At 57.2% G+C, this 13,617-nt stretch overlaps 1 protein-coding gene across 1 annotated transcript; it reads left to right on the top strand.

The window, feature by feature from the left end:
* Positions 1-318: 318 nt before the first annotated feature.
* Positions 319-13,579, top strand: ZDHHC9 (zDHHC palmitoyltransferase 9). Its single transcript, XM_084213107.1, has 10 exons — positions 319-385; positions 740-1,033; positions 7,742-7,902; positions 8,448-8,606; positions 9,419-9,556; positions 9,703-9,751; positions 10,018-10,120; positions 10,260-10,363; positions 10,477-10,642; positions 11,370-13,579. Exons 2-10 carry the CDS (start codon positions 867-869, stop codon positions 11,472-11,474), a joined length of 1,152 nt encoding a protein of 383 aa, XP_084069233.1. The 5' UTR covers positions 319-385; positions 740-866; the 3' UTR covers positions 11,475-13,579.
* The last annotated feature ends 38 nt before the right edge of the window (positions 13,580-13,617 follow it).

Genomic DNA, 13,617 nt, shown 5'->3' with positions numbered 1-13,617 from the left:
CCGGAGCCCCTCCCGGCCCCGCCCCTACCACGTGCGGCGCCCCGCCCTCACCCCGCCCTCCCTTGTCCGCACCGGGGCGGGGCCAACCACGCGGAGTGGCAGCGCGTACGGCCAATGGGGTGGCGAGAAGCGGCGGGGAGGGACGAGTCCCTGCGAAGTGACAGCTCTTGTAACCAATGGAGTGGCGAGAAGCGGCGCGGTGGTAGGAGCTGCCTCGGACTGATAGCGCACGCACCCAATGGGAAGGCGGGAAGCGGCGGGGCGGGGCGGAGGGCGCGGCGGGGCCAATGGCCGCGGCGGCCCCGCCCCGTTCGGGCGCGGGGCGTGGTGGCCCCTCCCGGCGCGGTGGGAGCGACCGGCGCGGCCCGAGCGGCACCGGCACCTGGTGAGCGGTGGCGCGGGGCCCCTCCCGTCCCCCTCCCTCCCCTCCCTTCTCGTCCTCTCCCGTCTCCTCTCTAACCCTTCCCTTCCGCTCTCTCCCCGCCGGCTCCCCGCACGCCCGCAGAGCCGGGGCTGCCCTGCCCTGTGTGGCCCGGCCCTGCCGCGTCCCCTCCCGGTGCGGAGCCGCCCAGCCGAGGGTCTTCCTGGCCGCGCCCCGCGCCCCCTCCCTGGTGGATTCCCACGGCAACGCCCCTCCCGGGCGCGGGGTTTCCATGGCGACGGCGGCCGCCGCCCCCCGTGCCGGTGCTGCCGCCGCCCTGGTGCTGACCGAGCGCTCTCCCCGTTCCCTCTCCCGCAGCCGCCGGCCCAGCCCAGCCCAGCTCGGCCCCGCGGGGCCCCGATGATGCTGGGCGCGCGGGCGGCGGAGGAGCAGCAGCAGCGCCCGAACGTGCGGCGGCCGCTGCCGCCCCAGTGACGGCCCCGCCATGTCGGTGATGGTGGCGAGGAAGAAGGTGGTTCGGAAATGGGAGAAGCTGCCGGGCAGGAACACCTTCTGCTGCGACGGCCGTATCATGATGGCCCGGCAGAAGGGCATCTTCTACCTGACACTCTTCCTCATCCTCGGCACCTGCGCCCTCTTCTTCGCCTTCGAGTGAGTTCCTTGGGGACCCCACGGGATGGGGACGGGGGTGGGCCCGCTGCCCGGGGCCGTCGGGAGAGGGAGGGGAGCCTGGCGCGGCACAGCCTGGCACAGAGTGTGGCTGTCCCTGTCCAATTCTGCTTCCTCACCCTCAGCAGACTGACCCTGGAGGTGTTGAGGGGAATAGGCCCTGCCGGAGCCCTGCCAGGGGGTGACACTGGCCCTGCTTCCCCATGGGTCACCTTTTGTCTGGAACTTGGCAGTCCCTTGTCCCGAGTGTTCCTGCCTCCAGGATAGCTGGAGTGCAAGGGTACTGCTGCTGCAGCCCTGGGGCGCAGCCTGAGTCCCTACCCACAGCGGGACGTGCAGCCCCCGCACCAGCCCCACCAGCTGGAGGATCAATAGGGGATGAACCTGGGGGTCCTGCCAGTCTGACCTACCCCCAGCCCCAGGCTGCACTGCAGCCAGAGCCATGCTGGTATTTAGGAAGGATCTGACCACCCCTTATATCACCTTCGCAGCCTAAAGACCTTCAGCCAAAACCTTTGATCCTGATGAAAAAGAGGTTTCTGTCCCCTCCCCTCAGCTCTCCCTGGGAGCTGGGCTGGAGAGTTGGGCTGACCTTAGACTAATCCTAAAATAAAAAAAAAAAAACAAGCAAAAAGGTAAAAGCCTATGTTTCTCTGGGCTGATGCTGTGGGAGGGGGCAGGATACCCCTGTTGTCTGGCTAGAGGATGAACTTGGATCAGCTAAACAACTGAAAAACTTTCCCTCCTCGGTCTCCATGGGCATGTTTGTGTTCTGGGGCAGCAGAAGGGCTGAAGCAGGGTTGGATGATACAAAAGGTCGCAAAGTCAAGAAGAACAAGTGGAAGGACCTGCTCACTGGCTAAGCCCTGGCTATTCCTGCAGTTCAAAAAGTCCTTGGCCCAGATGCTGTCTTCTTCAGTATTGTTCCTTAAGCCAGGGAACTTGTTTCCACGTTCCCTGGCCCAGCGTGTCTCTCCCTAGTTCCCTGCCCAAATTATCCCTGGCTCAGTCTCATTTCTGAGGTACCAAGTGACACCAGTCTTGGTTTCATGTTTGGGGTTTTTTCCATCTGAAAAATGGAAAGGCTGAGCCTTCCTGCCATACAGGAAGAACTAATAAATGTTGCTGCTCCAGAAACGCTTATTGCTGCACCAGAAACACTGATTTGAGGTTTAATTGCTCTGGCTCCCTGTGGATTCTGTCCGTAGCAGGAGAGCGAACCACATGCCGCTCTGCCGTGGTTGCGCTAAGGCAGAGTGAGCCAGGGCTGTTTTCCAGACCTAGGCTGTGGTTAGTCAGGAACGTGACTGGAAATTCCTTGAGAAGCCCCTTTCTATGCTCTGGCAGGCAGAGGCCTGTGGAGGAGTCGCTTGTACCCAGACACGCAGGTCGTGCCTAGACCTGGAGGGTGGGCTCTGCGGGGAGAATGCTGCTGAGAACAGGATCACCTCTGAACTTTAGTAAAATCATCTGAGGGACATAAGGAAAAGTTTGGGAAAATCCAAATACCCATTTGATTCTTTCAGTGAAGACCACCTCAGTATTTTTTTGTTTGGAAGAGAGAGGGTTGTTTTGAACTCGTTTGGGGATTTTTGAATTTGGGATAGGGATGAAATATTGCCTTCCCAGCTGGAAACACTCCCCGAGGTCTCTGTTTCACTGATCAGGCTGAGATAAGCAGCTTGGCTGCTCAGGAGCCCTGCCTGCCCTGCATGTGTAGGGAGCTCTGGGTGAGGATCTCAGCCTCGATCTTTCACCGTGTTGTCCGTTTATCTCGGTGTTTGGCAGATCTGTGTTTGCATGGAAATTCCCGGTTTCCCCCTTAAAGTTGGTGTCTGGATTTGGAGCGCGGCAGCCGGCGGTGGGCGGAAGAGCCTTTCCCTGGCTGCCCGCTCACTGCAGGCTGCCTGTGCCGTGCTGCCTGCTCCATTCAGCTGAATCACTTGCGCAGTCACACCTTGTCTGAGCACGGCTCCGGGGTGCCTGGAGCCAGGATCTGTCTGGCTGCTCGCCCTGCGCCGGGCTGGGCTCGATCCCGGCGCTCCGGGCTGCGCTGGCTCCGGTTACAGCTGAGACCGGGGGGACCGGCACCCACGGCGGGAGAAAAGCCACAGCCCTTCCCTCCCAGCCCTGGAGCGATGGTCGCACTCGCGGGGCTGCTGCTGGTGCTGTTTTTTTCCTCCGAGTTTCTCCAGGGCTGCCAGCGGTGTCCACAGGCGAGCGGGCTGAGCCGCCTCAGCCCTGTGGGTGGGAATTTCTGTGTGTTCGTCCCCCAAACCGCAGCGCTGTGTTCTGGGACTGGGGAAATCTCTCCAGCCAGGAGCTACAGGAGCCAGAGGCTAGCAGAACTCAGCGCTATACCTGAGATCCGACTGCTCCCTCTTAGATAAGGCAGAGGGACGGAGCTGTGCTGGCTCCCGGGAAGGGCTCTGCAGCGAGCACTGGAGTCCTCTGCCCAAGGGCACCTCTCAGCACTCCTGGAGCAGCTCCCGCGCCTCGGGGCTGCTCCCTGCAGAGTCCGAGACCTGTGTTTAACTGGGTCTGCTCCATAACACGTCCCAAAAAAATACAGTTTCATATCCTCTTGGCATTATTTCAGACTCCTAATGGTATGTGAGCCCTGTGGTTGGGCACTTAGCTGCTGTCTGCTTGAGGTGTTCCAGCATGAGGAGACCAGATAAAGCACTTGTAAAAAATGCCTTTAGAAATTGGGATGATGGGATGCAGTGCCTGCTCTCAGGCTGGGAGTTCCCTTTGCAGTTCCTGTCTCTCCTGGAGTTCCGTGCTCAGCTGAAGGGAATGGGATTTCTTTAGTCTCTGGCTTTTCAGCATAAAACTTGAAATCTGTAGATGTTAGAGGCATGATAGCACCAGCAACACTGGCTCCTCTTGGGAAGGGGCCGCTCTTGGATTTTCCAATGCTCAGGCATATTTGTCACTGTCTTTTCCCTACTTTTTTAGCTTTGTAGAGATGAAAATGTCTTTGTTTTCTGATGAGTTGAAAACACCTACACTGCCCTTTGTGTGACTTTATTTTTTAGTTTTGATTTCCAAAGCCCAGAGACCCAAGACTCAGAGAGGGGCCTCTGAGCTGGCATTACCTCTGGTCAGATCTGTGTCACACATGGTCAAACTTACACTGTGTCACACATGGTCAAACTTACATGTGAGTTAATTCATGCTTTTTAATCACTGTAATTTCTCTCAATAGAAGTGAACTTTTTGGTGTCTAGAGTTCAGCTTGTTTTGTTCTTGTTTCTGGGGGAAATGGCCACTCCTGGGGTTTGGACTGACCTTTTTCTCATATGTGGGCTCCTTCTCAGGAGATGACTTTGCCCTCCCTGCAGCCTCCACATCCTCTGTGGCACCCCCATTCCTGGGTGGGTCTTGGGGTGATTTGTCTGTGCAGAGATTTGAGATTTTAGCTGGGAAAGGAGCAATGACATTGGCATAACACACCTGTCTCCTGCCTCAGTTGTGTCAGAAACACGTGGTGTGTGCTGACAGTTGATGTGTCACTGCAGGCAGGTAGGGAGAGGTTCCAGAGAGAGCTCTGGCCCTGCCTGGTGCTGCTGGGAAGGGCCTGGCCCCAGTGTTGTGGTGTGGCCAGGCTTTGGAGCAGCTGCTTCCACGCTTGCTGCAAACACAGTGGCTGCTGGACACCATCCCTTCCCTGGTGTGAGCACCCAGCACAGCCAGGCTGAAGTGCCCTGCTGAGGGTCAGGCACTGGGGAAAGATAGAGCTCTGCTGGCACCCAGACCAGGCACATGATGTGGCTGTGCTTAGGAAGGTAAACAGGTGGTTTGCAGGTGAGATGGAGGTGAGTGATACTGTGGAGCTTGTGCTGAGCCCTGGTGGGGCCTGCCTGGGAGATGTGCTGCCCTGTGGCTGTGTTTGCAGTCCCCGTGGCTTTCCCCTTCCTCCAAAGCTTTGCTCAGTGTGCTGATTACAACAGACCTTCCCAAGCGGGTGCAGAATAACCAGCCAAGCGCTGTAAGTCATGGCACCTCCCAGCTGCTTCTCCCCCTGCTCCCCATTCCAATGATCCCTTTGTTCAGCCTTCCTGCCCCAGCCCACCCCACTGTGATGGTGAGTTGTGATAGTGCTGTTATTGTCTGCTTTTTGGTGACAAAATGCTCCAGAGCACAGAAATGGTGCTGGGAATGGGGGAGCACCATCTTCACAGGCCAACAGAGCATCTCTGTTGGCTCTGAGCTCTCCCAAACAAAAGATCTTTAAATGTCTGTTCCTGAGCAGTGAGATCATCTTAGAGACAAGGCGTAAACTGAAGATACCCCAGTGCTAGTGAGCACCTGAGTACCAAGCCAGGACCTTGTGTGGCTGCTTTCCCTGCCATGGACGAGTTCCCTGGAAATCACCTGAGGAGCGAGGCCCATCAGCCCAGGGAGGGTGGGAGGCACGTGGTGGGCTCCACACTGGGCTCCATGCTGCGCCTGGTGACGCAGTTTCACCATGGTGGGAGCTCCTCTGGCTCTTACCTCTGCCCTCACCTGCAAGGGGCCACGGACACCAGCACAGCTAAAGGAAACTAAGCTAAGCCTGTGTGGAAGCAGGAGGGCCGTGGCTCAGCTTTAACACAGCTCATGGATCCATATTTAAACCCACAATATGTTCATGTTGTCACAGCAGTTCCAAAAGCTGTCATCTCAGCTGGACAAGGGTCAGGCTGCAGCCCTTTGGGGCAGGCAGTGTCCAGCTCTTAAAGGAATAATCACAGAATTGTTTAGGGTGGAGAAGACCCCCAAGACTATCAGGTCCTGTGACTGGTGACCACCTGGTCAACCAGACCAGAACACTGAGGGCCACATCCAGTTGTTCCTTGGACACCTCCAGGATGGGTAGTTCACCACCTCCCTCAGTAGCCCCTTCCAATGCCTTTCCATGGAGAACCTTCAACCTGAACCTCCCTTGGCACAGCTTGAGGCTGTGTCCTCTTGTCCTGTCACTGACTGCCTGGGAGAAGAGGCTGACTTGCACCTAAATCCGTGTTCCATCTTCCTAACCCCCTATTTGTACCCCAAATGGGCTCCAAGGTTTTTGTTTACTTGCTGGCCGACTCGCAGCTGTCCCTGGACTTTGCCCTTGCAGAGGAAATGCAAAGTTATCTTAGGCTGCCTGAAGACGATAAGCTCAGCCCTCCAGTTCTTTGTCTGTGGGCAGGGCTGGGCACAGGGACGTTGTTTTGGGGAACAGCAGAATGTGAAATGAAGGATGTTGGTTTAAGGTCCAGGCCCTTGTGTTGCTGTGGGCTTCTGGTGTTGCAGCTGTGACTGAAATGTGCTGTAGCTTCAGTGTGCAGGCCTTCTGTCCCTGTCACACGTGGGGGACAGCACTGGAGTCAGGCAATGACCCAGGAAATATTCCTGCAGTGGGCCTGCGGAGCCTGGTGCTGCCAGCTGGAGCTGGACACTGCATTGTGTTTGGGGAATGTGGTGGGAATGCTGTCCAGAATTAAATAGTACTGAGGCAATGGAAATGGCCTTGCTTGGGATGGCAGCCCCCCAGGGAGGATAATCCCTGGCCCCTGACCGCAGTAGCCTGGTGCTCCCATGGAGAGTAACAGTGGAACAGCAGGAGTCTGGGTTGGATCTATCCCTCCCCAGCAGGGATAAAGGGTGGATCCTAGAAAGCCAAGTGCCTGAAAGCCTGGGTGCCTAGCTGCATCAGGAGGCTGGGGAAGAGATGTGTGCGAGGAGTGGTGAGACATGACACAAGTGGTGGGATTTAGGTGGGGTTTCCCTTAAACCATAGCAAAGCTCCATAGGAACTTCACCCCAACACCAGTAGGGTTTTCTGCAGGAATCAGGGTAAAATATGGGATTTTCAGCCCAGTATGTCTCTAAAATGTGACTTCTGCCCAGGCCTCCCAAACAGCTAGGGCTGCAGCACCTCTGGGGACATGGCTGTGGGTGTCCAGGAGCAGCATCGCCATGGTGAGATGAATCCCATGCTCCCTTTGCATCTCCTCCATCAGCAGGATCAGCACCATAAGCTCCTTGTTGGGCCTTGCTGTGTTTATAGAGAAAACAAATCTTGTTCCCTTTTGAGCTGGGGGAGTCTTGAAGCAGGAGCCTTTCTGCTTTATTTGGAGTGTTCTAGTCCGTTGTCTCAGGAAAGCCAAAGGAAGCCAGATGTCTTGTTGTATGGGCATGTTGCGCTTCCACAGGAATCCATTCCTAAGAAGTACAGGATCCACTTAATCCCAATAATTTCTGTGGTGCAGGAAGCTCCTGCTCTTTAGGGGCTAGCCAGAGATTCCCAGTATCCCCACAGGCTTCCATGCCTTCCAGCTCTCCAAGTGTGGGGTCCCTGACCAGGCCTTGGGTGCTTCTCCCAGTGGTCTGGCCCATCCCTTGGCAGCAGGAATGTAATGGACAAGGTCTCTCCAGCTGCCTGGTTGTGTTTCTGGCATTGCTTAAAATGGGAGCTGAAAACAGAACAAATGCTGGGAAATACCTGTGCCTAGCTGGTGGAAAACATGGAGATGCTGTGATGGTGCCTGGTTGTTGGAGCTGCCCCAGGAGTGTTCCCCTGTGGTGGTGGGATCAGAAGGATGTACTGAACAGCTTCTCTGCTCCACATCGAAGCAGTGCTGCAGAGTGCCCGGGCTCTGACGCTGTGCCAGGCGATGGGACTCTGACTCATTGTCTCCTGCCCCGCGCCCGCAGGTGCCGGTACCTGGCGGTCCAGCTGTCCCCGGCCATCCCCGTGTTTGCAGCAGTTCTCTTCCTGTTCGCCATGGCCACGCTGCTGCGGACGAGCTTCAGTGACCCCGGTGTGATCCCGAGGGCCCTGCCCGACGAGGCAGCCTTCATTGAGATGGAGATTGGTGAGTGTGGAGTGGCCAAGCTGGTGAGGGCTGGAAAAGCCTCCCTGTTTATGGGCATATTTCTAGGTTACAGTCCCTGCAAGAGCTTATCTTCCTGACTGGACCTCCAAAAGTGAGGATTGCCCCAATTTGCTGGCTCACTGTACTTGGCCAAGTTTCAAGAAGGCAGCACGATGTACCTGCATCCCTCTCTGGGAGCCGTTTCACCTGCTGCTTTCTCTCCCATAGCCATGCACATACAAACTCAGTTTGCTTTTGAGAAGGGGTGCAGAAAGCTTGGAGTGGTCCCCTTGATCCTTCGGGGAGAGAGGAGGTTTGGTGGATACAGGTGATAACACCCAGCCCACTCTCAACATGCCCACGAAAGCTCTGGCATGCCTTTTTCTGCCTCCAAGCTGCCAGGTTGGCTCTGGCCTGCATGAGCAGAGCTGCAGCCTCCAGCTCCGGAGCCAGCGGGCTCCGATCCTGCTGGTAGGAAAGAGGCAGGGAAGCGAGTTGTCGTGTTGTAGCAGCAGGTCCGACCCGTGCCCACTTCTCTCTGGCAGAGGCCACCAACGGGACCGTGCCGCAGGGTCAGCGCCCGCCCCCGCGCATCAAGAACTTCCAGATCAACAACCAGATTGTGAAGCTCAAGTACTGCTACACATGTAAGATCTTCCGGCCGCCCCGCGCCTCGCACTGCAGCATCTGCGACAACTGCGTGGGTGAGTGGCGCTCGGGCCTGGCCTGGCCCTGCTCCGTGCAGAGAGCCGTGGCACAGGCACAGACCGGGCTCAGGTGGGGCAGCTCCGGGCTGGTGCAGTGTCCTGGCTGCCTCGTCTTGTGCTCGAGGAGCTTGAGGTTTGCTCAGAACCTGGAGCCAGGTGCTTCCTTTTTGCCAGCACTTTGGCAATAACCGAGTCCAGCTGCTCTGTGTACATGTGCAGCCCATTTTTGAGTCCTGCTGGACTCTGGCCTTGCAGGACTGGAGGGTTCCAGTGGAGAGTTGTGTCTGAGGTGACAGCAGCTCCTTCATCAGCACAGAGATTGTGCCGTTCCCTGGGGTGCCCTGGTTGTTGTCTTCCTTCTGTGTATGTAACTGGCTCATGTTCAGTATCACTGCTCCAGGCAGAAATCCTGTCCTTTTGGACCCCTTTCCTTGTCTTCAGATTCCCAGCCTTTGTGTATTTATGCAGTTTCTTGAACCTTCTCCTGATTATTCCAGGGTAAGAACATGGGGACTCACAGGCCTTCATCTAACCCATGTGCTGTGGCTGTTGTACTCCAGGGAGAGAGGACACATGGGGGGCCAAGCTCAAATTCTCTCTTAATGTGCAAAATTACTCATTGTAAAACAATTTTGGACTTTTTGACCTCCTGAAAGGAGGCAGGATATGGGGTCCTGACTGAGCAGAGGGTTGAACTTGGCAGTTTATGTCAGTCTGGGGGATTTTTGAAGTGGGAACACAGGGACAAGGATCTAGACATGGGCAGGCCCATGCCAGGGCAGTGCTAATTTTCATCTTGGCTTCCCCAGAGCGCTTTGACCATCACTGTCCCTGGGTGGGCAACTGCGTGGGAAAGAGGAACTACCGCTACTTCTACCTCTTCATCCTCTCGCTCTCCCTCCTCACCATCTACATTTTCACCTTCAACATTGTCTACGTAGCACTGAGTGAGTCTGCCTGGAAAGCTGGAGAGCTGGGAGGGAGGGAGGGAGGCTACAGATGGTGGTGTGAAACCAGAGTTAGGGAGTGGGAAAGGGAGCTGGACTCAGTGGGATGTTCCAGGGGAAAAAAAAATCTCTTTTTTGTATTGCAGAATCTCTGAAGATTGGGTTTCTGAACACGTTGAAGGAAACCCCAGGGACATATCCTTCCATGGTCCCAAGGGCTTGACTTCTTCACAACTGGGGGTTAGTGGGAGCTGCATTGTGGAGTGGCTGCTTAGGCCACTCTGAGTCTTTCTGAGCATTTTTCCCTGGATGACAATGTGGGGAGCAGTTTCTTGGCTTTTGGGAGAAGAATAAAACAGAAAACAGTGGCTAGGAGAGGAAGAGAAGTTGATGTTTGTGGGGGCAGTTACAGGTGGGCTGGGCCTGCTCTCGGGCTGTTCCCAGTCCTTAACTGTTCTCACTGTACTGGAGGTGCTCATCTGTTTCTTCACGCTGTGGTCGGTGGTGGGGTTAACTGGGTTCCACACCTTCCTGGTGGCACTGAATCAGACAACCAACGAAGATGTAAGTGGAGCCTTCCTGTTCCTCTTCCTCTGAGCTGTCGCTGTTTCTCAGTGTGTCAAGGCTGTGCAGAGCACAGAGATCTGGGGGCTGGGGCAGGGTGGCCTTGGAGTAAACCTGAGTTTGTGCCTAACTGTTTCAGATTAAGGGGTCCTGGACTGGGAAGAACCGCGTGCAGAATCCCTACAGCCACGGCAACATAGTGAAGAACTGCTGCGAGGTGCTCTGCGGGCCCCTGCCCCCCAGGTGAGCTCTTGAGGGGCTGCCTTGACCTTTGTCTTCCTCCAGCACTTCTGCTGGGAAGAGAGGTGGGATTTGGGGAGACATATGTCTCTGATGGCGTGGCTGTGTTCTTGCAGTGTTCTGGACAGACGGGGCATCCTGCAGCAGGAGGAGAGCACAGCTCAGGAGGGGTCGTGCCCGCGGGGACCCGGCACACAGGAGCCCCCGGCCACTCAGGGCCCTGGGCAGGCCCAGGAGGGTGGCATGAAGCAGCAGGATGGCAGCATTCCTCCCCCCAGTGCTGTGAGTGATCCCCTTAGGAGCTGGGGGGGCTCTGGGACAGTGGAAGAAAGTTGAGAGTGTGACTTAGGAAGGACAAAACTACACGGGGGGCCGTGTGAGAAGCTGCTACTGAAAAGCTTGTTTGCTCTGACCCTGAAAACCAGCATCTTGGTTTCCTTGGGTTTCTTTAAAAGACATCACAGCTGGCTGTGGTTTTGGAGATCAGTCCTGAGAGCGCTCAGGAGCTGTTGCCCATGGAGCTCGGCGGGGCTGGGGAGGGCTGAGAGGTTGCAGACATCTTCTGGTTCTGAGTGTGAGCTGCAGAGCTGTCCCTGGGATCTCCATCTGTGGAGAAAGCTGTTGTGGCCCTGAGCAGCCTGCTGTGTGTTTGAAATTAGGCCTGCATTAAGGACATAGTTTGACAGGAGACCTCCAGAGTGCCCATCCCACCTAAATTATTCCATTAACATGGTGGGAAATGGCTCGGCTTGCTCCTGCTTGGGCATGAGCGGCCCTTCTCTGGTGGACACAATCCAAGACACCTTCTGCTGGAGCAGTCCAGTGCTCCAGTTCTTCCTGAAGCTGCTGTTCTGCCTGTTGGCTGGCCCCTGATTTTGGTTTCTCCTTTTCCCAAGCCCAGCTAAGACCGCTGCTAGTGGAACTGGAGGTGGAAGCGGAGTGGTGGGGCCTGTGTGCTCGGGCTCTGCCCTGGGGGTGTCCCTGCAGTCACTCTGTCCTCTCTTTCCAGGTCCCTGCGCCGTCTGTGAGTGACAGTGAGATGCTAGAGGAGAAGCAGCGAACACCTGGGGAGCTCCCGGTGCCCTCCCTGGACGCTGGGCGAGCAGAGCACTAGCATCTACTTGGAAGGGAGAACTTTGTTGTTTTGTCTAATCAAAGCTGGAAGTGGTGGAGGAGAGGAGAAGGGCTGGATGGCAGGCACCTGATTCCCCATGGCCATTTTGCTTTAGTCATTCCTCACCGCGGTGTGGGCAGCGCTGGCCTTGCGCGGTGGCACGGGACAGCGAGCGCGGGTGGCACACCCTGGTCACCGTGGGGCACTGCCAGCACCAGCTCTGCTTGGGGCCAGGCCTCTGGCTCTGGGGGCTGTCCTGGATGCTCCATCCCAGCTCAGGGCTGGGGCTGTCCCTCTGCCCGGGCCCGGCTCTGACAGGGTGAGTCTGTCAGGGCCAGCCTGCGCTCTCCTGCTGAGGAATCCCCAAGGAAGGGGAAAGCAATCGTGGCAGCAATGTCCCCTCTCCCCTCCTCCCTCCTTCCTCTAATCTGTGGCGTTGTTTTGTGGTTGGCGTGGCAAGGCTTGTGAGGAGATGTTTTGGTGCCCCAAGGACCCAAACAAGTGGGAAGGAGTTCTGCTGGCAGCGGTTTTTAGGTAGCTGCCTTGCTGTGCTCCTTTCCATGTGATATAACAAGGCAGCAGCTATGAGGGGATGCTCCTTCCCGTCCTGCCCTGGTGCTCCCACCACCCTGGGCTTCAAGGGAGGGAGAAGGCTGCAGGGAAGGGTCTGCCTGTGCCACTGGCTCCTGGCTGGTGCTGGGGCTGCATTTGTTGCTGGGTGTCTACACTGAGCCCTCCCCAGCTGTGGAGCTGTGGCGCAGCAGCTCTGCAGAACCTTAGCCCGGATCTGTGTTGTGTCATTGCATCCCCATGTCCCCCCCGCGCCTTGCTCTGCTGTTCTCAGCCATCCGCCTTGGATCTTCCCAGGGTTGTACCAGCTGCCCAGGGCTGGGCTTGTGTGTCTCCAACAGAAGAGGAGAGGCTGGGGGGATGGTGTGGGAACTCTGTGCCAGGGCTCCCCCAGTCCACAGTCCCTGACCTGCACTGGCAGAACCCTCACGCCTCTGGGATCCCCACAGAGGTCGCTGGTGGAGGAGAGGCTGTTCTGTGCCCTGACAGCTCCGTGTCCCTTGTCCCAGTGCTGGGCACTCACATTCCTCCCGCCAGGTGTGTGGTGGCTGCTGGGGGGCGTCCTGCCGGGCCAGTCCCGTGTGTGTGTCCGTGATGCTCCTGGCTGGCAGCGAGGGCTGTGGTGTGAACGTGGCACCGGCACTGCCCCCTCTCCTGCGGTGCGGGGCCTCTTCTCCCAGGTGAGAGGGCAGAGCTGCCACAGCTACTCCCGGTTGGAATGTGGCTGGGAAGGAGCCCCGGCTGCCCTGCCACGGCCCTCAGCCAGCCCAGCTGCATCCCGTTCCATCCTCTGGGGGCAGGGCTCCTGTGCCCCACCCGTGGGAGTCGCCCCAACACCTACTGACCAAATCTCCAATTCGGTGCGAAAAGTGTGTATTTTGGCTTTGCTGCTCCCTGTTCCACGAGGTGTGTGGAGTGCTGCCTGCCGGGACCTGCCTGCACGGGTCAAGGTCTCCAGAAGGAAGGAAGGGAATTGGGTGAGGGCTGGGTGTTCTTTATTTTTTTCTTCTTCTTTTTTTTTTTTTTTTTTTTTTTTAATTTTAAAACAATGAAGGAAACTTAATTGGTTTGAAAATGGCTGAGCTGTAGCCTTTGCGTTTCTGTGCTGCCCCAAGCCAGCTGCCTCTTCCCCCTTCCCTGTGCATTTCCAGGACTCTCCATCTCACACTTCCAGGGTCTCTTAGCTGTGTTATTTGCATCTTACTGTCCCCCAGTCCCCCATGGCAGGTGCGGGTGGGGGGTCTCTGTGTGCCCATGCTGAGAAATGACAGTGTCCTGGGCAGGCTTCAGTTGCTTGCACACACAGCTTCCATCTCCAGCTCCCTTCCTGAGCCTGCTGGCAAGCCTGGGGAAAGCAGCCAATGCCTGTGGCACCTTGGCGGGGAGTGTGATGCCCAGAGTCCCTGCCTCGGGGCAGTGGTGCCAGGCAGTGCCATGCAAAATGTCCTGGGGCACCTCGTGCCCACCCAGCATCTGTCTCTGGTGCAGGGGCCAAGCTGGGCCTCGAGGTGCCACCACTGGGGCACCCCTGTCCCCCACCAGCAGCCGTCCCCTCCAATCCAGCCCCCCTCTT

The sequence above is a fragment of the Fringilla coelebs genome, assembly GCF_963513975.1.
Source record: "Fringilla coelebs genome assembly, chromosome: 11".
NCBI lineage: Eukaryota > Metazoa > Chordata > Aves > Passeriformes > Fringillidae > Fringilla > Fringilla coelebs.
The sequence above is the reverse complement of the archived record's forward strand: the minus strand, read 5'-3'. Positions and strand labels throughout refer to the sequence as shown.

Bases quoted from the DNA above. Each gene is read 5' to 3' on its own strand.
- ZDHHC9 (XM_084213107.1), top strand. From the start codon at position 867: ATGTCGGTGATGGTGGCGAGGAAGAAGGTGGTTCGGAAATGGGAGAAG. The intron at 9,557-9,702 runs GTGAGTCTGCCT...TTTGTATTGCAG, and splicing joins CATTGTCTACGTAGCACTGA to AATCTCTGAAGATTGGGTTT. The intron at 9,752-10,017 runs ATATCCTTCCAT...AACTGTTCTCAC, and splicing joins TTGAAGGAAACCCCAGGGAC to TGTACTGGAGGTGCTCATCT.